General features: G+C 45.3%; 1 protein-coding gene across 1 annotated transcript in view; it reads left to right on the top strand.

Moving 5' to 3' along the window:
* The window catches only part of ttn.1 (titin, tandem duplicate 1), a 198,399-nt gene that overhangs the window by 97,241 nt on the left and 73,975 nt on the right, over nt 1–27,183 (top strand). Inside the window, exons 125-175 of the mRNA XM_055015241.1 lie at nt 875–1,283; nt 2,128–2,252; nt 2,336–2,602; nt 2,814–3,083; nt 3,168–3,467; nt 3,770–4,072; nt 4,152–4,339; nt 4,962–5,076; nt 5,505–5,792; nt 5,967–6,118; nt 6,576–6,723; nt 6,840–7,017; nt 7,123–7,244; nt 7,556–7,843; nt 8,102–8,398; nt 8,480–8,666; nt 10,146–10,261; nt 10,348–10,647; nt 10,778–11,077; nt 11,820–11,925; nt 12,149–12,345; nt 12,437–12,745; nt 12,831–13,109; nt 13,299–13,598; nt 13,939–14,241; nt 14,332–14,528; nt 14,612–14,795; nt 14,906–15,208; nt 15,586–15,885; nt 16,103–16,221; nt 16,336–16,513; nt 16,658–16,942; nt 17,131–17,424; nt 17,543–17,842; nt 17,954–18,135; nt 18,991–19,120; nt 19,229–19,419; nt 19,676–20,105; nt 20,438–20,743; nt 21,395–21,576; nt 21,762–21,891; nt 21,992–22,143; nt 22,233–22,380; nt 22,903–23,068; nt 23,234–23,385; nt 24,134–24,430; nt 24,955–25,254; nt 25,821–26,135; nt 26,222–26,370; nt 26,612–26,762; nt 26,847–27,128. Coding sequence (XP_054871216.1) covers nt 875–1,283; nt 2,128–2,252; nt 2,336–2,602; nt 2,814–3,083; nt 3,168–3,467; nt 3,770–4,072; nt 4,152–4,339; nt 4,962–5,076; nt 5,505–5,792; nt 5,967–6,118; nt 6,576–6,723; nt 6,840–7,017; nt 7,123–7,244; nt 7,556–7,843; nt 8,102–8,398; nt 8,480–8,666; nt 10,146–10,261; nt 10,348–10,647; nt 10,778–11,077; nt 11,820–11,925; nt 12,149–12,345; nt 12,437–12,745; nt 12,831–13,109; nt 13,299–13,598; nt 13,939–14,241; nt 14,332–14,528; nt 14,612–14,795; nt 14,906–15,208; nt 15,586–15,885; nt 16,103–16,221; nt 16,336–16,513; nt 16,658–16,942; nt 17,131–17,424; nt 17,543–17,842; nt 17,954–18,135; nt 18,991–19,120; nt 19,229–19,419; nt 19,676–20,105; nt 20,438–20,743; nt 21,395–21,576; nt 21,762–21,891; nt 21,992–22,143; nt 22,233–22,380; nt 22,903–23,068; nt 23,234–23,385; nt 24,134–24,430; nt 24,955–25,254; nt 25,821–26,135; nt 26,222–26,370; nt 26,612–26,762; nt 26,847–27,128 — 11,670 coding nt within the window. The remainder of the gene's footprint in view (nt 1–874; nt 1,284–2,127; nt 2,253–2,335; nt 2,603–2,813; nt 3,084–3,167; nt 3,468–3,769; nt 4,073–4,151; nt 4,340–4,961; nt 5,077–5,504; nt 5,793–5,966; nt 6,119–6,575; nt 6,724–6,839; nt 7,018–7,122; nt 7,245–7,555; nt 7,844–8,101; nt 8,399–8,479; nt 8,667–10,145; nt 10,262–10,347; nt 10,648–10,777; nt 11,078–11,819; nt 11,926–12,148; nt 12,346–12,436; nt 12,746–12,830; nt 13,110–13,298; nt 13,599–13,938; nt 14,242–14,331; nt 14,529–14,611; nt 14,796–14,905; nt 15,209–15,585; nt 15,886–16,102; nt 16,222–16,335; nt 16,514–16,657; nt 16,943–17,130; nt 17,425–17,542; nt 17,843–17,953; nt 18,136–18,990; nt 19,121–19,228; nt 19,420–19,675; nt 20,106–20,437; nt 20,744–21,394; nt 21,577–21,761; nt 21,892–21,991; nt 22,144–22,232; nt 22,381–22,902; nt 23,069–23,233; nt 23,386–24,133; nt 24,431–24,954; nt 25,255–25,820; nt 26,136–26,221; nt 26,371–26,611; nt 26,763–26,846; nt 27,129–27,183) is intronic.

Below are 27,183 nucleotides of genomic sequence, written 5' to 3'. Positions count from 1 at the left end.
GGTAACATCTTTCAAATCTACTAACAGGTTTTGTGGTTCAGAGGGTTAAATAAGCTGCAAACAGATTTTTGTGATATTTGTTCTTTGAGTATTAGTAAAGCCCAAACTTTGTCTTGCATTTATGTGGAGAACCAAATCCACAATCTGAGATGTACATCCACACAGAGACCTGAGAAAGACCGTCTTGTCATTGAGCATAAAAATTATGCATCGCCTGACTAATGGTAATAATGATTAAGAGCTGGGGGAATGTGCAACCCTAAACGTTGTGTGGGCTTCTGATGATATGGTCTGTGAGATTAGTCCTGAGACAGATTTTAGGAAGCATGGATGTGTCCACAAGGTGAAATTCAGATGATTCGATCTGTTCTTGAATAAAGGTGCACAGCTTCATCTCAGTATAGTCAGTCATTCGATTGCATCCGATGGAATCAGTGACATGAATAAAGTTCTTCATCCAGCTCCCTCTGTCCAGCATTGCCATCAAAAGTTCTTTGCCTTCCAGACCAGTGTCTTCTCCTGGCACCTCCTTAACTTTGTGCTAGGCCTGCCAGAGCTTCTCATACTATCAGGTTTCCATAACAATACTCGACCAGCTGCTTCATTGTCTCACCACATGTCCATCCAGGGCTGGTCTACGTTGCCTTATAATGGTTGACCAGCGTGGATGTGGACCATGTAGTGACTTGTTGGTGAGGTGTGATTTCCAGGAGATGTTTTGTACCATCCCTAACATTCTGGTATAAGTCCCATCAATTCTTTTTGAGTGTCTTCGTTAGTGACCAGGAGTTAGCTCCATAAAGCAAGATGGATTCCACTGACGCCTTGAATACTCTTTACCGAGTTGGCATATTAACTCTATCTTCATCCTCAGAGGAGAAGCTGAAGTTCCTGGATCCCATCGAGGACATCGAGACTCAGGAGAAGAAGACCATCAGTTTCATCTGTAAGGTGAACCGTCCAGAGGTGACGGTGAGGTGGATGAAGGCCGGCCAGGAAGTGACACTCAGCAAGCGCATCGTCTACAGAGTCGACGGCCTCAAACACACCCTGACCATCAAGGACTGCGTCATGGACGACGAGGGCGAGTACACCGCCGTGGTCGGAGACGACAAATGCGCGGCAGAGCTGATCATCAGTGAGGCACCGACGGACTTCACAGCGCAGCTCAAAGACCAGACCATCACCGAGTTCGAGGACGCAGAGTTCACCTGCAAACTGAGCAAAGAGAAGGCCGCGGTGAAGTGGTACCGCAATGGACGGGAGATCAGAGAAGGACCGAGGTACGACTTTTACATCAGCAGCATGAAGTTCAGACAGCAGCAAAACACACCAACAATGATTTTTAATGTCCAAAAAACACTAAAGTAAAATGAAAGACAATGAAGCTAACACATATAAATTAGAAAGCTTTGCACAGAATAAACCGATGTTGAAATGGTACAATTTTTTTAATACTAGAAACCAACTGGACTTCTTTGGTAGGCTCTTGAAGACGTTTCTTACCAGAGAAGTCCAGTTGATTTCTACTGAAGCTCTTAAGATTACCACATCCTGGATGACTGAGAATCTACACACAAATCCATCCAAATATGACAAAAACAGATCTTCTGATGTTTTTAGTTGAATAATTACAACATTCTATGTAAAAATTTTGTACCTGCTGTGTAGAAACCCCGAGCCCCTAATGCACTGAAGAAGACAAACACATTTATATTCATGTTTTTACAGATGTTCCTTCAGGTTGATTCACAACGATGTTTGAGATATCTGCAGCATTTATTGTCACCAGTTCAAAGTTAATTACAGAAATGTCTAACTGTGGCTCGACTGATTGGAATGTCATTATAGATAGTTGGAATAAAAGTTCTGATTAGTCGCACTGACACAGGTAAATGTGCAGTTTATAGCAAACATCAGTTTAAAAAAAAATGACAAAGGAATATCAATAAGTATCGGTGATATTGCAGATTCCTCAGAATGTTGAAAATAAATGTGACCCCAAATAAATACAAACAACAAGAAATGGAAAAATTTGAACATAAATGAGAAGAAGTAATAAACATCACAGTACAAGTCACCTCCACTGATCCAGTTAATGATGTTTATGATGATGAAACTTTCCAGATATCACATGGAAAAAGAAGGCAAGACGTGCAGACTGGTCATCAAGGTGTGCCGACCTGATGATGAATGTGAATACGCCTGTGGTGTGGATGAGAGGAGGACCAGAGCCCGGCTCTTTGTTGAAGGTAAACGCTTAATTTCTCTTTGTGCAGGAACCAGAAGGTAAAACTTTCTTTTTGGAACCTTCATGTGTTTTTCTGTCCTGCAGAGACTCCGGTGGAGATCGTCAGACCTCCTCAGGACATGTTTGAACCTCCAGGTTCGGACGTCGTGTTCGAGGTGGAGCTCAACAAGGACCGAGTGGAGGTGAAGTGGATGAGGAACAACATGATCATCGTCCAGGGAGACAAATACCAGATGATCAGCGAAGGGAAAGTTCACAGACTACAGGTCTGTGAGATCCGACCCAGAGACCAGGGAGAGTACAGGATCGTGGCCAAAGACAAGGACGCCCGAGCCAAGCTGGAGCTGGCAGGTGAGTCCACCTTTTAGAAAAACGAGTCCAGAACCTGATGGACAATTTAGGAATCCACACAAATCACTCATTTCAATAATTTCATCAAACAGCCAGAGCAAATTAGAGACGCATTCAGACTTTACTTCTCAGTCGTATAACATTCGACACTTCAGGCTTTAGATGGGCCGATCAAGTGAAATCTCCCTGAACTCTTTCATCTCTGCTGCAGCTGTTCCAAAGATCAAAACTACCGACCAGAATCTGGTGACAGATGCCGGCAAACCCTTCGTCATGGCTGTGCCCTACGATGCTTACCCTCGTGCCGAAGCCGAATGGTTCTTTGAGGGTACCAGTCTGCCCGTCCAGAACATCGACACCTCCGCCGACAAGACCGAGTACCGCCTGAAGAGTCCCAGCAAGGAGGATCAGGGTCGCTACAAGGTGGTTATCAAGAACAAGCATGGCGAGGGAGAAGCGTTCATCCACCTGGACGTGATCGGTGAGTCCAGGCATTAAATTGATGCCAGCGGATTAGATACCTGCTGGTGTCTGTGTCTGATCTGTGTCTGTTGATGGTTTTTAGATGTCCCCGGACCCGTCAAGAACCTGAGAGTGGTTGATACTGCCGACGGTGAGGTCAGTTTGGCCTGGGAGGAGCCAGAGAGCGACGGCGGCAGCAAGATCGTCGCCTACGTTGTAGAGAGACGCGACATGAAGCGTAAAACGTGGACTCTGGCAACAGATCGAGCTGATACTCCAGAGTACTGCGTCAGCGGCCTCCAGAAGGACTCCATGTACCTGTTCAGAGTCTGCGCCCGAAACAGAGTAGGCAGCGGACCCATTGTCAGCACTGAGGACCCCATTCAGGCCAAGAACAAGTTTGGTAAGAAACGCCCAAACGTCCCCTGGTTCTTTAAAAATATTGTCTTTGACATTTTGTCTGCATCAAATTATGGTGGAAAGTGGATATTCATGTAAAAGAAACACTAAATTGAGAATACAATGTAATTAATGTGGATCTAACTACGTTTGTCACAACAGATTCACTGGATGTTTGAGTTCATAAATCAAATTATTCTGAGTAAACAAACACTCAGTGCTGCATCTGGGGCCTTGTGTCTGTTAAATGTTTATGCAGAGGACCAATTTCATGTTTTAATCCTTCATGTGTTTATTCTTTATCAGATGTTCCCGACGCTCCAGAAAACGTTGCCGTCGCCACCGTGAACAGGTTCGGAGCCACCGTCACCTGGGAGCCTCCCAAGTTTGATGGCGGCTCTGAGATCACCACCTATGTCATCGAGTTCCGTGATAGGACATCTGTGAAGTGGGAGGCAGCCATGATCTGCGGCGCCAGCGACCGCTCAGCCTCATTGAATGACGTGGTCGAGAACAAGGAGTACATCTTCAGAGTCCGAGCCGAGAACAAGGCCGGCATCGGCAGACCCAGCGCCGCCACCAACCCAGTCAAGATCATGGATCCCATCGGTGAGTGAAAACCAGCCGCTGCTAGTTTTCTGCCTTGTGTGAAACAGTGTCTCATGCCATTCATGTGTTTGGGCTGCAGAGAGGCCGAGTCCGCCACTGAACTTAAACTTCAGCGATCAGATCAAGACGGCGGTCACGTTGACCTGGGAGACACCCGCGAGCAACGGCGGCAGCATGATCACCGGCTACATCATCGAGAAATGCGACGACGGATCCGACAAGTGGCTCCGCTGCAACGCCAGACTGTGTCCTGACCTATCCTACCGGGTACGAAACCACAGTCCATCTTCTTCTTTTTGGTTTTGTATGTTAATAAGCTGCAATTTTTGCATATTATGGGTCAGCGTGTGAGTTTAGTTTAATTTATTTAGTTTAAATTAGTTTATTTGATACAAATTTTAAGTTGATTTTGCCATTTTTTGGACATGTTGAGTTATTTTGGGTAAATTTACAGTAATTTTAGGCATTTTATTGTTCTGGACGTCCATTTGTCCGTCTGTTTATCTATACATGATTTATTTTGTGTAGGTTTGCGAGTGGGCTAGACCTTTTTGCAGCTTCATTTTAGACAATTTTTGGTAAAAAATTTGCAACCTTACGAACACCAAAGTCCACGACAAAGGGACAATAAACCCACAATAAACACTTTGCAGAATAAGAAAAATAATGTGTTTTTTAACAGTAAAGCAGGTAAACATAATATAGTAGACCCCACATAAACAATTATATTTTTATATACATGTTTTTATGGGAAAGAGTGAAAACAGCAGTGGTATTGTCCATCATTATCCCCTCTGGATGGATTTTATCCCTCTAATGCCTCTGATCTTTCAGCAGTACTGATTCCTTTGAGCTGACTGTTGTCTGTGTGTTCTGTTGTGGTCTTCAGGTGTCTGGACTGAAACCTGGTCAGAAATATCTTTACAGAGTTTGTGCTGAGAACGCCGCCGGTGTCTCCAATCCAGCCGAACAGCTCGGACTGCTGCTTGCCGATGACCCTCATGGTACGAAACAAACAGCAGAAAAAAAAGAAGAGTTGAAAACCTAGCTAGACTCTGCTGTTGCTTGAATCAGTGAAACTTTATCTTACATTTAATGCAAATGTAGCGATGATGCTTTTAGAAATAAGACATCTGCATTTGAACACTGAACTTTAATGGAATGTAAAGTATAAATATGTCAGCAAAAAAAGCTAAACTCAGTATAAATTTTACTCATTCCTGAGGAGAACCTGGTCCTATTTTGCTGTCATTAAAATGACAGTGTTTGTTTCAGGAAACATTGGAAAATAGTATAAAACTAATATCAATCAAACTGTAAAATCAGCTGATATTTTTTGTTTGTCAGGATTTAATACTTTCAGTTTGATTTCTCTTAAACACTTAAACAGTCCATAAAATGGCAGCTTCTGAAGTAAAACATCTCTCTGCAGTCGGACCAACGCTCGACCTGAGCGGCTTCAGGAACGGCCTGGAGGTGATCGTCCCTCAGCCACTCACCATCAGAGTCCCCATCACCGGATACCCGACTCCTGTTGCCAAATGGACGTTTGGGGAGAAGGAGCTGACCACCGAGGATGAACGCATCTCTATGATGACGAAGTCCACCTTCACGGAGCTGACGGTGACGCCAAGCGTCCGTCCAGACAAAGGCATCTACACCCTGCAGCTGGAGAACGACGTCACGTCCGTGTTCGGAGAGATTGAAGTCAATGTCATCGGTAACATTGATTTATCAGACGCTTATATTTCAGACATTTCAGAACTGTATTCAGTTCATTAGAAAGTTGCTTTACTTTTGGACAGACGTTTGTCTTCCAAAAACTAATTTTGAAACTCTGTAAAGAAGCAGTTCAGAAAATGGATGAATGTCTCCGGTGATTTTATTTTCCCAGCATGCCCCAGCGCTCCTAAAGACTTCAAGGTGGCCGAAGTGACCCGACACCACGTCCACCTGATGTGGGAGGCTCCAGAGCACGATGGAGGAAGTCCGGTGACACACTATCAAATCGAGAAGAGAGAAGTGTCCCGCAAGACCTGGGCAAAGGTAAACCTGACCGATGTGATTAAATATTAACAGCAGCAGAAATGTTTGAATTCAGATCACTCAACACAAAGTGACGTAGAAGAGTCTTGGATGTGTACAAAGTCTTGAGAAAGATGCAAGTACATTTGAATTTGCTGTGGGTAGCACAGATTGTGCCTGGAAGAACATGGAAATTCCTCTTGACAAATAACTTGTGACACAAGATCAAATCCGTGTTGGGCTCCTTTGGTCATAGATGACGTTGACAGTGATGTTACTAAGGTGTGCTTTGTCTATGGATGTAACCTACAGATGTAGTATGTATGTTTGGGCACCTGTACACAAACAAAAACAGACAAAACAACATGTAAAACAGTAGCTTAAAATTCCACTTGAGTCCACAAAAACTCCAAAGAGGGACGGAATATCTGAAAATAAACTTTTCTGTTCATTCGTCAACATTTCTGCTGTTTTCCAGGTGGCCACAGGCGTCCTGGACTTGGAGCACACAGTGACTGATGTGATTGAAGGAAAAGAATATCTGTTCAGCGTCACCGCCTGCAACAAATGTGGACCTGGAGAGCCGGCGTACATCGACGAACCCGTCAATGTCTCCTCTCCTGCCAGTGAGTCTGAGTGGAGACACTTTTTCACATCAGGCCTAAAGATATGATCTAGTTCCCTCCACATATAAACACTTTTTCAAACATCTAGAATCTCATCGGTGTTGTTTTTCCCGCAGCGGTACCTGATCCTCCCGAGAACCTGAAGTGGCGCGATAAGTGTGGCAAGAGCATCTTCCTGTCCTGGGAGCCTCCGAAGTATGATGGCGGTGCCCACATTAAAGGCTACGTGGTGGACAAATGTCAGCGTGGAACAGACAAGTGGGAGCCCTGTGGTGACCCCATCCCTGAACTGAAGTAAGACTTTAATGATTCCTACAGACCGTGAAAGTTTCAGACAGTTTCGTGGACTGATATGTCTTTGTTTTGGGACAGATGGATGTAATATGTTTTGTGCTGCAGGTTCCAGGTGACCGGCCTGATCGAGGGCCAGTGGTATGCCTACAGAGTCAGAGCTTTCAACAAGCTGGGAGCCAGCCGACCCTGCAGGGCCACCGACGAGATCCAGGCAGTGGACGCTAAAGGTAGAAAGATCTGTGGTGCTCTCTGGACAGGAACTCCATGAGAAAGGGACCATTTGATGTTGTGTCGGTCGGATCAGTGAGCAGATTCTGAGTGAAAGCATTGTCGCATTTTGATGTGATGGGAAATAACTATTGCCATAATTCAACCATTCTCTTTTCAAATATTTTATTAAGTTTACAACACATTCTGCATTTAGATTAATTGAATTGAAATAAAAGAGCTAGCAGGAAGGAAATTGAAGCTAATAAAAGGTTGGTAGTTGGAGAAGTTTAATTCAGAGAGTGAGAACTTTCTTGAACTATTCCAACAGAACCTCCAGAGATCCAGCTGGACGTGAAGCTGCTGGCTGGTCTGACAGCCCGAGCTGGTACCAAGATTGAGCTTCCCGCAGATGTCAAAGGAAAGCCCGACCCCCGAGTGAAATGGACCAAAGCTGACCTGGTCCTGCGGGCCAACGACCGCATCACCATCGACACCCAGCCGGGACACTCCAAGCTTTCCATCGGTAGCACCACCAGAGGAGACACTGCTACCTACATCATCGAGGCAGTCAACACCTGTGGACGTGCCACCGCCACGATCGACGTCAACATCCTCGGTATGGACTGACATTACCTGGCAGTGAATAAATCAACACACGAGTCAGTGAACTTCTTTCTACAACTTGTTTTCTCAGTTTCACACTAGTCCACAATACCATTACTGGATTTACACCAATCAAATGTGGCTTCAAGTTTGTGGTTTGTCAGAAAATACTACTAAATTAGCCCCTAACTCTTGGTTAAAAAATAAACCTGTACTTTGTGTTGTTGAATGTAAAGGAAAACATTTTCACTTTATGTCCCCTCTCCTACAGATAAACCCGGCCCTCCAGCCGCCTTCGACATCTCTGAGATCACCAACGAGTCCTGCTTCCTGGCCTGGAACCCTCCCAGAGACGATGGCGGCTCGATCATCACCAACTACATCATCGAGAGTCGTCAGACAGACAAAGAGGAGTGGGTGAAGCTGTCGGCCACAGTGAAACACACCACCTTCAAGGCCTGCAAGCTCACAGCTCTGAAGGAGTACATCTTCAGGATCAGCGCTGAGAACCAGTACGGCATCGGGGAACCTGCGGAACATGCCCCAATCATTGCGAAGTACTCCTTTGGTGAGTTTATTTCCTCTACTAAGATGGACACAGTCAGTTGAAACATGAACAACCAGTGAAGCTATTTTCCGTCCGTTTCAGATCCTCCTGGTCCTCCAACTAGGGTGACTCCCTCTGATGTTGCTAAGGACGCTGTGACTCTGATCTGGTTCGAGCCAGATGAAGACGGCGGCAGTCCCATTACCGGATACTGGATTGAGAAGTTCGATCCAGAAAGTGACAAATGGATCAGATGCAACAAACTGCCCATCAAGGACACAACCTTCAGGTGAATAAGTACAGCACATCATGTTCCAGGAGAGTCAAGGAAAGACAGAAAGATCCTGTCTAATACTGTAGAGACCAGACGAGGCTCAGACTACAGTTCACGTTAAAGCAGAGACCATTGTAGGAGTTTAGCTAGCAACGGGCCCCATGACAAAGACTTCTGAGGAGGTTAATGACCTCCAACCTGAACTTATTGTTACGGTGGGTGCAAAGGCTCAGGTGCAGGGAAGAGATTATAGACTCAGGTCAAATTTCTTAAATGCTTTTATTTACAACACAGAAAAACTGGAACTACAAATTAACCCGCAACTGGAACACAGAATCGGAAGAGTAACTGAGCCGTCTACACACGGCAAGGAGTAATCCCTCTAGAGGATGGACGGAATAATATCAACAACTTAGGAATAATGATAACCCACGGTTGGTAACACCAAAGCAGGAGATCCTAAAACAAAAAGAAATTAGAATACATACTAACAGTAATCCTGAACCTATTAACTCGAAACTAGAATAGAGAAAATGAGGTAATAATTTAACCAGAGAATATTACAGGATACAATTTATGCACTACTATAAATACTAACAGGTTAAACAGCAAGTCTGGTAATGCTTGAGAACAGGGACTTAACTGGTGGCTTCGGAGGAACAGAGTTCGTGTTTGGGGAACAGCCAGGCTCAACCAGTCCAGGTAAAAGAATCCTTCCAACAGATGTAGCAGCAGCGGTGGGACAGCTGCAACAGGAGTGTGGGAATCCTGGCTTTCTCCAATCCTTTGTCCGTCGGGGTGGAATGGTGTCACAGGTGGTGGTGTGAAGCTCTTCCAGAGGTTCGGCTGGATGCAGGTGTATTCACTGAGCGTGTCCAGATGGTAGATGATGGAGGAGGCGATCAGAACGAAAGTCCGGGAGTAGAAGCAGGCAGGAGTCAAACTAAACAGATAGAACAGGATTACTAAAAGCAAAAAACAACGATAGCAAAGACTTTAGTTGTGCAATCACTAACTACTCATTGTTCACAGTCCCACGTCCAAAGCAGAGTGGCGTCTGATTAAGTAGTGGCGCAGGAGCAGCTTGATTGTATGACTCCCACCTGCACGCACTCTGCCAATCAGTAATGATCAACACCTGCACACCTAAGAGCCAGAAAGAAAGTGAAAGAGGGAGAGAACAGGGCCAGAGGAGGAGAGAGTACTGCAGCTGACCACAGTCTCAGGCTGTGGCCATAACACTTATATGTTTAAGACATGTCGCAGACTATTACGACAATGCTTTTATAATCCAGAGCCACATGTAATCACACCTCATCAACAGCTCCTGTAAAGTGTCTCTCACCAAACATATGCATATTAGCAAGTGGAATATAGATTGCTGTCCTCAATCTGTGTTATTGATAACGCTGCTGAGTTAAGGAAATCATTGCGTCCCTAATGAAAACTGATTAGAGTGGAAGGTATTTATCAGTTATGACTGTATGTCTGCAGGGTAAAGGGACTCCCCACCAAGAAGAAGTACCGCTTCCGTGTTTTGGCTGAAAATCTGGCTGGACCTGGAAAACCAAGTGCAGAGACTGACCCTGTCCTCATCAAAGATCCCATTGGTACGTTGCATCACTCGGTACCCTCAGTCTGCTCAGGTTCACTTTATAGTGATTCTATTTAGTTTAACTAACAAACTCTTCTCCAGATCCTCCATGGGCTCCTGGTAAACCCGTCATCAGGGACATCGGCAAGACCACAGCCCTGCTGGCATGGACCCGACCAGAACATGATGGTGGCGCTAAGATCGAAGGGTACATCATTGAGTTCCAGAAGACTGGAAGCGAGGAATGGATCCGCATCGCAGAAGATGTTCCTCAGACCGAGCACCAGCTGCAAGGTCTCATGGAGAAGCAGGAGTACTCATTCAGGGTCAAGGCCGTGAATAAGGCAGGCGAGAGCGAACCCAGCGAGCCCAGTGACCCCGTCGTCTGCAAGGAGAGACTTTGTAAGTTCAGCTCAGGGTGGTTGTGCAGTAGTATAGACACACACACACACAAACACACACGCACACACACATATATATATACAAAATATACAGAAATTTGATCTAACACTCCGTGTTTTCTGCTCAACAGACGTTCCATCGGCTCCTCAGTGGCTGGAGGTGAGCAACATCACAAAGATCAACGCCGATCTTAAGTGGCAGGCTCCCAGCAGCGATGGAGGCTCACCCATCACCAACTACGTAGTGGAGAAGAGGGATGTGAGGCGAAAGGCCTGGCAGACTGTCGACACCACTGTCAAGGAGCTGAAGTACACGGTGACTCCTCTTAATGAAGGATCCCTGTACGTGTTCCGGGTCGCCGCCGAGAATGCTGTTGGAATGGGTGAATTCTGCGAGCTGGAGGATGCTGTGCTCGCCAAGGACACCTTCAGTAAGTTTTCAAGATTTAGTTTGTGTTGACTTTTCATGGACTAAAAGCTTGAGCCCGCAGTTCAAACAGATCTGTCTCACTGTGTTCAGAAAACAGTTTTTTAGGCCTGCAGGACAACAAACAAATTGTTGGTGAACTGAAATCGTACCAAGTCTTCAACCAGTGAGTTGGTTGCTGGGAATAAAAATCATCAGTTTTTCAGTGTCCCACAGAACTAATGGCTCAATCCTGATAGGCTATTAATGAAGGTAACACTTAAGATTGAACACATTGATCAACCAATCCACCAGAACACCTGCAGAATGCAGACCTACTGATTAGATCAGATTTTTTTTTGTTTAACAAAGTTCCTGTTCCCCATGTGATGATGCCAAATGATTTAGACCTTTCTTCTACTGCAACCGTCTCCAACCCCAATGTCTGGAGTTCCATGACATTTTGGCTTTCCAGATTCAGATTTCCAGTACCTTTTTCTACATTTGTTCTGCTGCGATAAACACTGCAGTCAGCAGAGGTCACCAACCTTCTCCAAGCAACATGATTTTTCAAGTCTTTCCGAAAGAAAATTTAGCACCTTCAAACTCCATGAAGCTCAACAGGTTGATCATAGTTATCTTTGGTTTTGCTCGAGGGTGCTGCCACTATATTGTGATTTAGTCTTAAGTCGGCCCGTAAAGAAACAAAGCTACAGACAAACCGAATCGTCTGATGTGGAAGCTAAAGTTTGTTTGATTTTCTGCAGCAACTCCTGGACCTCCTTACGCCCTAACGGTGGTCGAGGTCACCAAGAGACATGTGGAACTGAAATGGGAACCTCCCAAGAGCCATGGTGGAAGACCCATAACTAAGTAAGACAATAAACTGTTGTGAAACCATGAGACAATGTGCAGAATATCTCAGAGACGATATTGACAGACACATGAATGGACACCAATTTTCTTACTGTTCAGACTTAGTTGCAGAACAGATTGAACTGAGAGCTGAGTATTCTTCTAGTGAAATAGGATTAAAAACATAAACACTGTTTTTTCCTGAAACCGTTGAAGAAGACAAGCCCCTTTTGCTTCGCAGGTACGTGATTGAGAAGAAAGAAAAGATGGGAACTCGCTGGCTGAAGTGCTGCAAGACTCCAGACAGACAGACTCAGTTCAAGGTGACAGACGTGGACGAGGGGTCAGAGGTGCAGTTCCAGGTCAGAGCCGAGAACGAGGCCGGTGTCGGAGATCCAAGTGAACCCACCGTGATCCTCACCATTGAGGATCCAACCAGTAAGACACTGTTGAATTTTCACTTCACTGCTGAAAAGATGTAGAACCTGGTTCTTCTGTTGTGAGGTGCTATCAAAATATCTCTCTCCAGGTGCTCCATCTCCTCCTCTGGAAGTGGCCATCCCTGATGCCAGCAGGGAGCACATCAACATCACCTGGAAGCCTCCGGCCAAGGACGGTGGCTGCCCTATCACCGGCTATCATGTGGAAGTGGCAGAAGCCCGTCCAGAGCTGAAGTGGCTCAGGGTCAACAACAGGCCCATCAAGGAGCTTCAGTTCAGGATCGATGACGGAATCAAACCAGAGAAGAAGTACGTCATCAGGGTCCGTGCCATCAACTCTGTCGGCATCGGTGATCCCTCCGAGATCTCCGACAAGGTTGCCACCAAGGATCCCGACTGTAAGCACATACAAAGTTTCAATTTTGGAATAATCAAAACACTAATAATTAACCTTAAATAATAAACCTGCATTCTGGTCCCAAGGTGCTCCAACCATGGATCTGGAGGCTCATGATGTGATAGTGGTCGAAGGCGAGAAGCTGCACCTGAACATCCCTTACAGGGCTATCCCGACACCAAAGATGGTTTGGCAAAAGGACACGGTGGAGTGTAAGGCCAACGACCGGCTCTCCATGACCGTTGAGATGAACAGTGCTCATTTGGAGCTGCTGAAGTGCACACGTACCGATGCTGGTGCCTATGCCATCACTCTGGAGAACAGTCTAGGAACCGCCACTGGCACCGTCAATGTCAAAGTCATCGGTAAGACGATTCGGCTATTGAGGCTTGATGATATGCTTGCATGTCATTCAGGTTGTGTAGCCCAGTAGTGATTTCTATTTGTAAATTCAGTTTAGGCACACTCCAACACTTTCCAATTAGATTTTTAACCAGAAACAGACTAGCACCTGCCATCTTACGAAACATCCACTTCCTTCCTGAACTTTTTAGGACTTCCTGGTCAGTGTAAAGACATCACCTCCAGCGACGTCACAAAGAACTCCTGCAAGATCAGCTGGGAAGCCCCAGAGGATGACGGCGGCACTCCCATCGTCAGCTACACCTTGGAGCGTCGCGAGGCGTCCAAGAAGACCTACATGCCTGTTATGTCAGGAGAGAACGTCCTGACCTCCACTGTCAAAGACCTTTACGTTAACTGCGAGTACTACTTCAGGGTAAAGGCTATCAACAAAGTGGGAGCAGGAGAATACCTGGAGCTGCGCAACCCGGTCATCACAGAGGAGGTCAAACGTAAGTTCTGTTGTCAGCTCCATGTGAACAGGTTAACATGCTAGGGTTAGCATTAATAGTTCAGTTCCTTGGCTGTAGTCAAATTCCTTACAATAACTTAAATACTTGAAAGACTTTGATTTAAAAAAAAAAAGTGACACAAAAGGATTTCTAACTTTATTGGAATCAATACAAGTTGTTAACATTTTTTCAGTTGGGCATCAGCCTGCTGGAGCATTTTCATATCAAGTGGTATGAGGTCCACAGAACTAAAGAAAATTTTCCTTCTAACCCTGTTGATAAATACCTACGATTATGTTAAACTAACATTTACCATCTGCTGTTCAAATTGATTGTACAGAGAAACCAGACCCACCCATCCAGGTGGAGGCTTGTGACCCAACATCCAAGTCCATTACTGTCACCTGGAAGGCCCCAGACTACGATGGTGGCTGTCCCATTCAGGGCTACATCGTGGAAAAGATCGAGAAGGATGGCGACCGCTTCGAGAAGGTCACCCCAAGCCTGGTGCCTGGTTTCACCTATGTGGTGACTGGCCTGAAAGAGGACATGGAGTACCAGTTCAGAGTCCGAGCTGAGAATGCCGCCGGAGTCAGTGAGCCATCACGCAGCAGTCAGCCCATGAGGGCTGCAGACCCTGTTGGTACGTGAAGCTGCAAATACTATAAAATCAGTTGTAGACCCAAGAAAATGTAGTTTAAACTTAAGTTTCAAACTGTTTTTACATTTTCAGAAAAACCAAAGGTCACACTGCACCCCCGTGTGCAATCCGGTTTGTGCATCAAGAAAGGTGAGGAGATCCGCATTGACGCATTCATCTCTGGCTCACCGTACCCCAAAATCACCTGGCTGAGGAATGATGAGGATGTCACCAAAGAGCCAACCAAGAAGATCATTCCTGTTGTCAAGAAGAAGAAGACCAAGGCCAAGGTTTGTGTTCTCACAGTGATGCTGAACCTCCTGAATGTCTTCATGTCATATTTTTTAAATGTCTTTCTAATTCTAATGTGCAGGTTCCAGAACCAGAGGAGGAGTTTGTGACTCCTCTGCGTGAGCGTATGGGTATGGACCAGACCAAGAAGGGCCAGTCTGCGCTGATGGTCCGCGATGCTGTCAGAGTCGACCACGGCAACTTTACCATTAAGGTGGAGAACACTCACGGTGTTGCCACTGCCACCTGCTATGTCAATGTCATGGGTAAGAAAACCTTAAAAGCTGTAGTTTGTATCCTGACACTTGAACCTTCAGGTCTTAGTAAACAATATTATAATCCTGTGGTCATCAAACCTGACTTCCTCATCCCACAGACAAACCTGGCCCTCCGATCAACTTCACCTTCGACGAGATCAGGAACACATCGGTCGTCTGTAACTGGGAGCCTCCAGAGGATGACGGTGGCAGCGAGATCCTGAACTATATCCTGGAGAAGAAGGACAACAAGAACGATGAGATTGGCTGGATCACCATCACCTCCACCCTGAAGGGCACCAGCTTCCCCGTCACCAAGCTCATCGAGGGGAAGGAGTACATCTTCAGAGTCACAGCCGAAAACAAGTTTGGCTGCGGCTTGCCATGCATCTCCGAGCCTCTCGTTGCCAAGAACCAATTCAGTAAGTAAAAGCATAACAACAGTAAAGAATATTTAAAGAGCTAATTGAACAACAAATAAATGTAAACTTAAGTAAATCTCTTATTTAATGAACTTTATTAACATTGTCACATAACAATAAGTTGTATTTCCGAATACGTGGATAAGGTTTTGTGATATTTTTAATTTAATATTGTATATTATTAATCTATCATCTATAGCTACCCTTATTTGCAACATTTGATGATTAACGTTTTACATTAAAAACATTATGAGGGATTTTTATCATTTCTTATTGTTTGGTGCCACCTGTTAGTCATGTAAATGACACTGCATAATGTGTGAAAGAAATGTCTCTGTCTTACGTTCCACTAACGTCACTCACCTTCTCCCCCTCAGATCCTCCTGACGCTCCCAACACCCCCAGAGTCCATGAGGTGACGGCGAGCACCGCCCACATCTCCTGGCACGAGCCAAAGGACAACGGCAGCCCCATCCTGGGCTACTGGATCGAGAGGAAGGAGGTGAACAGCAAACACTGGACCCGAGTCAACCGAGCCTTCCTTAACTCTCTGGAGGTGAAGGTCACCGGCCTGATGGAGGGACTCACCTACATCTTTAGAGTGTGTGCCGAGAACTTGGCCGGCCCCGGGCCCTTCAGCGAGCCCACCGACCGCATTGTCACCATGGATGCCATCCGTAAGTTTAAATCAGCTACAAAGTGTTTGAGAAGGAGGCATCAAACTGTTGTCTGTTTTGTATGAGCTGAACATTTTGATCTCTCTGTCACGATGGGAGGAAGTATTAATTATTACTACTTAATTTTCTAGCCGTGGCTGAACATAAACCTTTCATCATATAACAATGCAAACAAACCTGCTACTTTTGAGTTAAGTCTGTTAATTCCCTCCCTCAGTGCCTCCTGGTCCTCCCACTCCATGGATCGTGGACACTGGAAAGGACTTTGTCATTGTGGCCTGGAAGCCCCCGCTGTTCAACGGTGGAGGAGACATTCTGGGTTACCATCTTGAGAAGGTAAAGGAGATTCTATGGGATGCATCAGCAGCTTTTCAGAATGACCAAAACAAACACCTTTTCGGTGTTTGATGTGGGCCTGGATAATGTTAAATTCTGATGGTCTGGGTTCAGGTTTTGGTTGGAGAGAAAGACTGGACTCGCAGCACAGAGTTCAGGTGTAAGGAGCTGACGTACACCGTGACCGGACTGACCGAGGGAGCAGACTATTACATCAGGGTCCTCGCCATCAATGATGCAGGTCCTGGAGCTCCTGGAGTTACTGAACCTGTCACTGTCAAAGAGCCTCAAGGTACCAGAGGGGATTATAATGGGGAAAACAAGTTCAAACTCTATTTGACTCTCCCTGCAGCTGTTAGTTTACAGATTTCAATGTGAAGCAGCAGCTACGGTGAGTGATTAAACTTCCATCTCATTCCCTGTCTGTTTCCTTCAGAAACTCCCGCTGTGGATTTCGACAGTTCTGTGAAGAACGGTGTCTTGATCAAGGCCGGCGAGTCTCTGAGGCTTCCCGCCGTGGTGACCGGCCGACCCCAGCCGGAGGTTAAATGGGCCAAAGATGAAGCCGACATCGACAAAGAGAGGATGATTGTGGAGACGGAGGGCAAGAACAGCACACTGTTCATCAAAAAGGCAGTGAGGGCGGATCATGGAAAGTACCAGATCACCGGCACCAACAGCAGCGGCACCAAGACTGCCGAGACCAGAGTGGACGTTATGGGTCAGTGAAGGCACCACATTATTAAACTAAAAACACACTCATGCAACCTCATCAATGGACAGGGACTTCTTTGTTTACTTTAATGTTTTACCTTTAGTTAGGAATGGTTTTCAGTTTTTAGCTTAGTGAGGTAAGTGACACAAAATATATTTTATGGCTCAAATTTTTACTGGTCTGTGTTTCTGTAGATGTCCCTGGACCGGTTGTTGACCTGAAGACGGTCTTGGTGACCAAGAAGAACATCACCCTTACTTGGTCTGACCCCGTGGACAACGGTGGCAGCGACATTATCGGCTATGAGGTGCTGAGGAAGGATGCCAAAATGAAACTCTTCCGCCAGCCCATCGAGACAGCATCCTGCAAGTGCGACGTCCAAGGCCTGCTGGTTGGTGAGGAGTATGACTTCAGGGTCATTGCCAGGAACAAGTATGGTGATGGAGTTCCTGCTGACCTGGGCCCCATTTTGGCTGAGGATCCCAAAGGTAAACCTTTTTAAATATGGACTGGTGCGCTTGCTAGCTCACACTTTCTGGAGCATTCTGAATTTGGGAACCTAATTCTGAGTGAAACAATTGTTCAAACTCTTCCACAATGTTCCAGGTACTCCATCTGCTCCCGAGAAGCTGCATTACACTGACAGAAGCAAGACCACCATCACTCTGGCCTGGCAGCCTCCTCGCACCGACGGCGGAAGCCCCATCAGAGGTTACTATGTGGAGAAGATGAGGTCTGATGGCAATGAGTTTGAAGTGGCCAACCGCAAGATCTTCACCGAGTGCTGTGGAACTATTGAGAACCTTTCGGAGAACCAGGAATACCAGTTCCGCGTCAAAGCAGTGAATGAGGTCGGGGATGGAGAGCCATCCAAACCAATCACCGCAAAGATCCAGGACGATGAGAGTACGTTAAAATCTCAAAGCTATCTTTGCTTTTCAAAGGATGCTTAATAATGTTTTTTAGTAAAGTGAATTTCACCCCAAAATAAAAAAAACGGATGTTTGTTTGCCACAGTTGCTCCAGTTATCACAATTCTGAAGTTCTTCAAGAGCAATGCCATCATTGTGAGGAAAGGTGCAGCAATTGACATCCCTGCAGAGGTGAGAGGTCTTCCTCTGCCAACGCTGCAGTGGATGAAGGATGACGTGGTAAACGAGAAGCCTGATGAGGAGAAGATGACGATGGAGACAGAGGAGGTGAGAGCTGCTTCATTTAACCTGGGGATTTGGACTCTCTTTTCAGTCCATATGTCTAACAGTTTATTAAAAAATATGCAAGATAAAGGCCCAAAGCTCCATCATATCATTCACTGTGTTCCCATTATATGACATCTATTCATCTGTCACGTGAAGATACTTGCCCAGTAGCTTGTTTGATTGGCTGCCACCTTCCTACTCCATGAAGAATCATTCATCTTTTATAAACCTCTGCTCACAGGGGGCCCCAATCACAGGGTGGTTAGGATGCAAACCATAAGGGTGAAACAGTGGAGGCAAAACCTAAATATTTACGCAATAAAATTAAAAAAAAAAACTGGGATAGTTAATACCAAAGTATAAATAACTTGGATATTGCTGTACCAAAGTACCAAACATGAAATACCTTGATATATCGCACTGAAATCTCAAAAACCTGGATTTAACTCACCAAACCTGACAGAGGAAACAGGTTGCAAGGAATGATCATTTAAAGGACTAAATTTTGCAACTCTTATTTAATGATAACACTCAGAGTTCAACAGACAGATTTTGCAAAGAAGGAAGTGGTGATCCAAGACTCTGGGGAGCCGAGGCTGAGTAGCTAAGACGTTACTGGTGGTCATTTCAGGGGATCCATCGTTTACTGTTAATTCTTCTTTTACATCGAATTTGAATGGAGACCAACAAACACATGTTGTCTGGAAGATCTGACAGGCACATTTAACCCTTTAAAAAGGACAAACTTTAAACTTTCAGACTGTTGTAAGGCCAAGAACAATCTTGCATCTCAGAGAATGAATTTAGAATCCTCCAGCGGACACCACGCGACAAACTAACCTGTTTTGTTTTCAGGTGAACCGGACGACAATGAAGACAAAGATCGCCATCCCAGAAACCATCAGGCAGGACAAAGGCAACTACAAGCTGGTGGCTGAAAACTGCTACGGCAAAGCTCAGCATGTGATCCGAGTCGAGATCCTTGGTAAATAACATTATTTCACATCCATTTGGCCTGTTTGTTTAGTTGCATGAAAGGTTTAAAAGTTGTTACAATCTTGAGCCTTATGTTAACCTGATGCTGTGTTTTCAGACCGTCCTCTTCCTCCGCGGAACATCGTGGTCTCAGACATCAAGTCGGATTCGTGCTACCTGACCTGGGATGCTCCGGAAGACAACGGAGGCAGTGAGATCACCAACTACATCGTAGAGCGCAGAGACGCCAGCAAGAAGAAGTCCGACTTCGATGTTCTGACCATCAACCTCATTGACAGGAGATACGGGGTGAGTTTGGCTGAAAACCAGGGCCAAGCTTTCAGTCAGTAATGGTGCTAAGAAAATAATAATAACGTGAGTTTAAATGGGATCTCTCTCTGTGGTGACCTGTTTTGCAAATGCAGCACAACTCCATCAACAACACATTTCTGGCTTTCTCATGCTAATTTCCCATTAATATCATAATCACAGAATAGTAAGTATCACAAACAGAGTGAGGCTCCATGTCTAAAGTATGATGAGCATCTCTGTTCTGCTCCCTCAGGTCTACAAACTGGACTTGAATGGTTCCTACCAGTTCAGGATCAAAGCTGAAAACAAGTATGGTGTCAGCGACGGCTGCGACTCAGAGAAAGTCCAGTTGAGGGATCCATTCGGCCTCCCTGGACCTCCACGTAACCCCAAAATCATCGCCACCACAGCCACCACCATGACCCTGACCTGGGACCCCCCATTGGACAACGGCGGCTCCACCATCCAGGGCTACTGGCTGGAGAAGAGGGAGCGCGGTGCCGTGTACTGGGGTCGCGTCAACCGAGCTCCAGTCACCAAACCGGCGGTGAAGGGCCTGCAGTACACCGTGCTGAGGCTCATCGAAGGAACAGAGTACCAGTTCAGGATCGCAGCCTGCAACGCCGCAGGAGTCGGACCACCCAGCGAGGCCTCCGAGTGCCGCTTCACCATGGACCCCTGCAGTGAGTGTTAATGTCCCACCTCCAGGCTTCAGGGGAAGATATCTACAGGGCTTTACAACATGTCAGCATTAAAATTTCCCAACTGATTACTGAACAAAGAAAAATTCTTTTTTTTACATATTTTCTGAAATGTTATGGTTAAATATGCAAATGAGTTATTTTAGATCCAAAAAGCCAGAAATCTAAACAAAATCGGTTTCAAAATTCTTGTTTACTTTTGTTGACATATTTGGTCTTTATGGAGATTTTGTTTGTCTCCTTAAATCTTAACACTAAGAGTCAAAGGTAGATATTGTTTTTATGATAAAAACTGACCCCTGCCCTTCTCTTAGGCCCCCCCAGCCCACCCGGAGCCCCCGAGGTTAAAGACAAGACCAAGAGCAGCATCACTCTCAGCTGGAGCCCACCGGACAGAGATGGCGGCAGCCCGATCAAAGGTTACATCATTGAGGTTCACGAGGAGGGCTCTCCTGATTGGAGGAGGGTGAATCCTGCCGACAAGCTCCACCCATCCACCGAAATCACCATACCTGACCTGAAGGAGGGGAAGAAGTGCAAGTTCAGGATCTATGCCGTGAACGCCGGAGGCAACTCAGAACCTGCAAAGACAGCTGACATTCTGGTGCAAGACATCCTGAGTAAGACAAATAATAATACTTCAGATGTTAGGCATCTGGATGATAATGTTCTGTTTGATGTGTACCACAGTATTTAGTTAACCCTCTGAACTCCAAGCAGGTTCTGGGCATTTCTTTGCTTCACATTTTTCACTACAAAAATGTCTAGAAGGAGAGAGGACTCAGAACTGTCTTCTGTGCAGTATGACACATTTAGAATGATACAAATCAGTAAAAATGCTTTCATTACTTATTTTACAAAAAACTTTTTTCCACTACTCTGCTTGTTGCTGTGGAAAATATCTTTCTTTCAAAAAGCAGAAGATAATTAAGTAGCAGTGTCCCAGTTTTAGGGTCCTGATATATATTCTGTGTATAAATAACATGTTTTGTTTTTTATTGGATTTTGCAATGTCCATTTCTTTGCTGAAAATCATATATCTTGTATGCCAATAGCTTAACTATAATCCATTTCAGATTTTTTTTTAAGTACGAAAAAGACAAAAAATGTGCATTTCAGCTTCCATTTCTGTCTACGGTATTATCTGAGTTGAACATCCGACTTCAAACTGGACTCTGAATCTTGGACACTTGTTCTGTGCTGCGGTTTGTATCGATAAACTGATCTGAAGGAGGCTTCACAGACGTTTATTGTTTGTGTTTGTTCTGCAGTTGAGCCAACTGTGACTCTGGACGTTAGTGCTCACGACCTGCTGAACTGCAGAGCCGGAACAAACATCAGGATTCCTGCCACCATCACCGGACGGCCTGTTCCCAAAGTCACGTGGACCTTCGACGGAACTGCCGAGACCGAGAAGAAGAACGAACTTCACACACTGCCTGTCGACTCCGAGGTCAGACTGAGTTTTTGTTTTTCTGTGAACTCCTGCACAGCGTCTTTGTTTGTTTAATGTCTGAATAACAGTTTGGAGCATCTTTTCACCCATGAAGTGAAAGATTAGTCAGGTTATGGAGTCAAAATTATTCCACAGCTCAGTCGCCACTGAGGTTTTAAGGATCTTGTGATTATTTTTCTCAGATCCACTCCACCGACACGACTTCTGTGGTTGTGATCCCGGAGAGCAAACTGAACCACAGCGGCCGATACATCATCAATGCAGAGAGTCCCGCTGGACACAAAGTGGTCAAAGTCAGAGTCAACGTGCTCGGTATGAAGACATTCTGGGGTTTTATCTGTCACATGTTCGTTGAGTGTGCGAGGCGGTGTAATCCTGATTTAAATTAACGTCTTGCTTTGTTAATCCGTAGACCTACCTGGACCTGTCAGAGACTTGAAGGTGAGCGACGTGACAAGAGGCACCTGCAGACTCACCTGGAAGCCTCCAGAGTGTGACGGAGGAGAGAGAGTGAAGAGCTACTTCCTCGAGAAGAAGACGGTTATGGGCAAAGCCTGGACCAAAGTAAGATCCACACCTGCACAATAACACACTCTGAGCTCATAGAAAAATAACGCCCTCAGGAAAATCTTACCCTGATCTTGGTCTTCCAGGTGAACCCAGCATGCACTGCTCAGTCTCTGGTGGTTCCAGACCTGATCGATGGAGAGGAGTACCTGTTCCGTATCCGTGCTGAGAACCGTTTCGGGTTTGGCCCGTACACCGAGACCGTCGAGGGTTCTAAAGCAAGAGATCCCATCCGTATGTTGGATTTCTCTTTTATGAGCTGTTTCCTGCTGGTTTGAACTGCTGAGACACATCAGACACAAAGACTTGAACCACCACCACCATCCTCGTTCATTTATTACAGTTCTGACCCAATTCTCAGTCGTATACTTAAAATAGTGTGTTATGTGCGGTTTTTACTTCTCAGTTTCAAGGATAAGCAGATGATTCTGTTATCAATACTTTAAACCTTATTGATAAAAGAATTCAAGAGACTTTATACCCTCCACAAATTTTGTTCTTTCGTAAAAAGTAGTTTCTCAGTACAATATAATCTTATCCAAAGGATGGAATATCTTTCATCAGAAAATCAGTTTGTGTTTTTATCAGGTTTATGGATTGGTTCAGTTATTAACAAAAATACATTTTTAGACAAACCCTTCTGCTGGGGATTTCTCTGGTACAATAGCAACAGTCACTCTTCACATCTCCCATTTCACGAGGAAACTAAATTCATGTGATGTGTTTCTTTAATTGAATATAACGATGTGTCTGCAGATCCTCCCGATCCACCAACGAGGTTGAAGATCCAGAGCGTCAGGAAGGGCACAGTGACTCTGACCTGGAAGGCTCCAAAGAACGATGGCGGTTCCCCCGTCACCCACTACAGCGTTGACTTGCTCTGCTGGGACGCCAGCGGCACCCAGAAGGAGTCATGGAGGAGGTAAAATTTCACCTGAGAGGCCCTCGTGTTCTCCTGGTTCTCCTAACTGGGACTCTGCATGGGAACCAAGTCAGACCAGATCCAAAGAACATGTCTTCAACCAATCAGTTTCAGTCCTACGTTCCTGTTTTGTTGTCACCTGCAGTTAAACTGTTTGTCCTGCAGGTGTAACAGGAGAGACGTGGACACCACCAGCTTCAAGGTGGAGGATCTGACAGAGGGAGACGAGTACGAGTTCAGAGTGGTGGCTTACAATGACGCTGGAGCCAGCCGACCTTCAACCACTGCCGGACCCATCCTCATCCAGGACCAGACCTGTAAGACCAGAACTCTGAGCAGCCCAGAGTCCATAGTCTGCCTTCTGCTTCCTCCTTTCCTTTAGTGTGCTATACAGCTGTTTTTTGTGCACCTAGAAGGTTTGCAAACTTACAAAGTCCATTTCAAAAAACAAACTTTCTCTCCGACAGAAATCTCTGCTCTTTACCTTCTGAAACTCCTGGTTTAAAGTCCAGGCTTCTCTTACTTAAATACATCATCATGTGACAGACTAGCTTAACTCCTGTTAGCTAACTCCTGTTAGCTAACTCCTGCTAGCAGCCAATTTGACCTCACACAGAATGAGGAAAACAACACTAAACCAAGTAAACAGATTCTACAGACCAACAAATACAGTTGTACACCTGTATCATATCAGGATATGGAGTCTTCAATAAGACACACTGGAGAGCTGCATTATGTGGCTGAAAGTCAAGATATTTTCATGCCTGCACAGATTTGGATCCTTCTATAACACCGACACAAAACTACTATATAGAGAGGTAAACAAAGTTGCTGATTTACCCCTTTAACACAAACATACTCCAAAATTTTTTTTTCATTGCACTCAATGCAGAATAAGTCAACTTTAACTAACCTGCAAAAAATTGTCTCTGTTGAAGTTATGATTGATCTGATTAAAACTCTTGATGCCATGAACCACAATATTTGCTTTCATTAATTAATGTCATCTATTTTTTTCCTGTTTAAGACAGAAGAGCCTGAGTTCTTTTTCTTTCTGCCCTGTAGGCGCTCCGTCCATCGAGCTCAAGGAGTTCATGGAGGTCGAGCAGGGCTCCGACATCAGCATCGTGGCCAAGCTCCGCGGATGTCCCTTCCCCACGCTCACCTGGTACAAGGCTCCGCCCCACAAGTCTGACGACAAGGTGGAGGTTCAATACGACGAGAACATCAACAAGATCGTGTCGGACGACAGCTGCACACTGCTCATCCAGCAGGGCAAACGTCCCGACACCGGCCTGTACACGCTGGTGGCCTCCAACAGCCTCGGCAAGGCCACCAAAGAGATGAGGCTCAACGTGCTTGGTACGAACCCACAGACCAACATTATGATCTCAGGTTTTATAGGTGTAACTGTAAAATACTAATAATAAGCTGTGTTTTATAAATTTGGGAGTTCTCCATGAACTTATTAAGCTGATACACATTTCCTCTGTTGATCAGCTCATCCATGAGGTCGTATGCAGCATCTGTCATGTGAAACAGCTTTCTTCATGTTACAGTTCCACATATTTTTAATGTTTAATAATTTTGAGGACAGTGGACAGCATTTATGTTCCAGTTAAGGTTGAGCCTCTGCCACAAAATGCTGTGGAAACCCCTGCACAATCTGTAGTTTTTTGCTGTCTTTATAAAACCAATGTCAACTGTGTTTTTAGTATTTTAGAAACGTATACACAGTTTTATGTGTTCCTTTGTTTAAATAAAGATTTCCAATAAGAATCATGAAACATGGACTCAAAGCTGCAACGACACACTATGACTACAGAAGGGATTCACCACAAGAACTTCAGATGTTCTAATCTTCCTGTTTTTTTGTGGGCTTTCAGGCCGTCCTGGTCCTCCTTCTGCTCCCATCAAGTTTGAGGAGATCGGAGCAGAGAAGATCACGATCTCCTGGCTGCCGCCGAAGGATGACGGTGGCTCCAAAGTCACAAACTATGTCATCTGGAGGAGGGTAGCCAACAGGAAGACCTGGGTGCCTGTAACCAATGAGCCCAAAGATCGCATCTGGACCGTGGAGAACCTGATGGAAGGACACGAGTACGTGTTCCGCATCATGGCGCAGAACAAGTACGGAGTCGGAGAGCCACTGGACAGCGAACCAGAGGTCGCTCGAAACCTTTACAGTGAGTTCAACCATCTGACAGGCATCATCAAAGCATCAGATCGTTTTAATGGTCCACCTGTTAATAAGACAGATTATAGTAGATTTATTCTGCAACCATGAATCTATTAGTTGTCAACTATTCCATTAATCGCAGACTTTTGTTCTAATTCTGTTCGAACAAATTAATTCTGTTTGACAAACGTTCAAACAGAATTAATTTTACATTAAGCATGTGAGCAAACAACAGTTAAGTTCTCATCTTTCTCTAATAATCTGGTTAATATATTCTCAGACCTAGTGTAATGTTGTGTTTTATATTGAATCCAGAAAAATAATTTTTTCTCAGCATGTTAGTGATGATATATTATTAATGTTTCTCGAGAACACCCTCAAGAACCTAAAAGAAAAGTCCAGTTGGTTTTGACTGAACTTCTGGACTTCTGTTGAACTTTTCTTGTAGTTTCCTAGAATTACCAAGACCTGGATTACTGACATTATTAATGTTATTTTCAGATCAATCTGTATATTTGTGCCCTTGTTTTAAAGTGACAGTTGTAATCTTCTCACCTGTGTGTGTTCGTGCAGCCGTACCCGGTCAGTGTGAGAAGCCAACAGTCACCAACGTTACCATGGACTCCATGACCCTCAACTGGGAGGAGCCTGAGGATGATGGCGGCACACCAATCACCGGCTACTGGCTAGAGCGCAAAGAGACAACGGGAAAACGCTGGACCCGTGTCACCCGTGACCCCATCCGTCCCATGGGAATGGGCGAGTCATTCGTGGTAAGCGGGCTCATCGAGGGCTCCCAGTACTTGTTCAGAGTCTGCGCCATCAACGCCGCTGGTCCTGGACTCAGCAGCCCACCCACAGATCCCATCTTCGCCAGGGACCCCATCTGTAAGAACTACACTCTGATCTCATAACAGTTTATATTTTACATACATGGAGTAGGATGTCATTCACCTGCTTATTTCCTTTTGTAGCTCCACCGTCTCCTCCTACTCCAAAGATTTCTGATTGGACGAAGTCCACGGTGGATCTTGAGTGGATCCCTCCACTGAAGGACGGAGGCTCCAAGATCCTTGGCTACTGGGTGGAGTATAAAGAGGAGGGCACAGAGGCCTGGATCAAAGTGAGAGCCACATTACATGATCATACAAAAGTCTGAAAATATGACTTTAATGAATCAACATTCATTAAACAGGCAGGACTGTTGAGAGCAGAAGCTCATCCACCCTGACAAACCTTCTTAGAAACCTCACATTTCTATCAGACTAAACCTTTTAAAGATTGATTAATCTATCAATCACTCAGTTTTAGAGATGGTCTGTGCTAAGAGTGAACTTAGAAACTCACACATTTGTGTTTTTCAGGCCAAGGACACCGAAATTCGAGGCACTCGTTTGGTGATTGCTGGTCTAAAGACTGGTGGTCAGTACAGGTTCAGGGTGATTGCCTTCAATGCTGCCGGTAATGGTGAGCCTGGCGAAGTCCCAGAGGTGCTCGAGGTCAATGACAGAACAAGTGAGTTAGTCTGGATGTTTCCCAGCAATTACCTCAAAGGCATATAAAACTACCATGCTGTAATATTGAGTTTCTGTCTTCCAGTTGCGCCTGAAGTTGATCTGGATGCCTCTGTGAAGGAGAGAATGGTGGTCCATGCTGGCGGTGTGATCCGCATCATCGCCTATGTGTCTGGTCAACCGGCCCCAGACATCACCTGGAGCAGAGATGGGGCAGCACTGCCTCCTGAGGCTAAAGTGGAAACGACAGCCATCAGCTCGTCTCTGGTCATCAAAAACTGCATCAGGAGACACCTTGGAGTCTACACTCTGACCGCCAAGAATGCTGGAGGGGAGAAGACGAAGAATGTCACCGTTGAAGTTCTCGGTAAGACACGGTTTTTTAAATCTGAAAACCACGTAAAGACTGTTGTTTCTTCTTA

Source organism: Amphiprion ocellaris, chromosome 11 (genome assembly GCF_022539595.1).
Source record: "Amphiprion ocellaris isolate individual 3 ecotype Okinawa chromosome 11, ASM2253959v1, whole genome shotgun sequence".
In the NCBI taxonomy this organism is placed as follows: domain Eukaryota; kingdom Metazoa; phylum Chordata; class Actinopteri; family Pomacentridae; genus Amphiprion; species Amphiprion ocellaris.
This window is presented reverse-complemented; position numbering and strand designations above follow the sequence as displayed.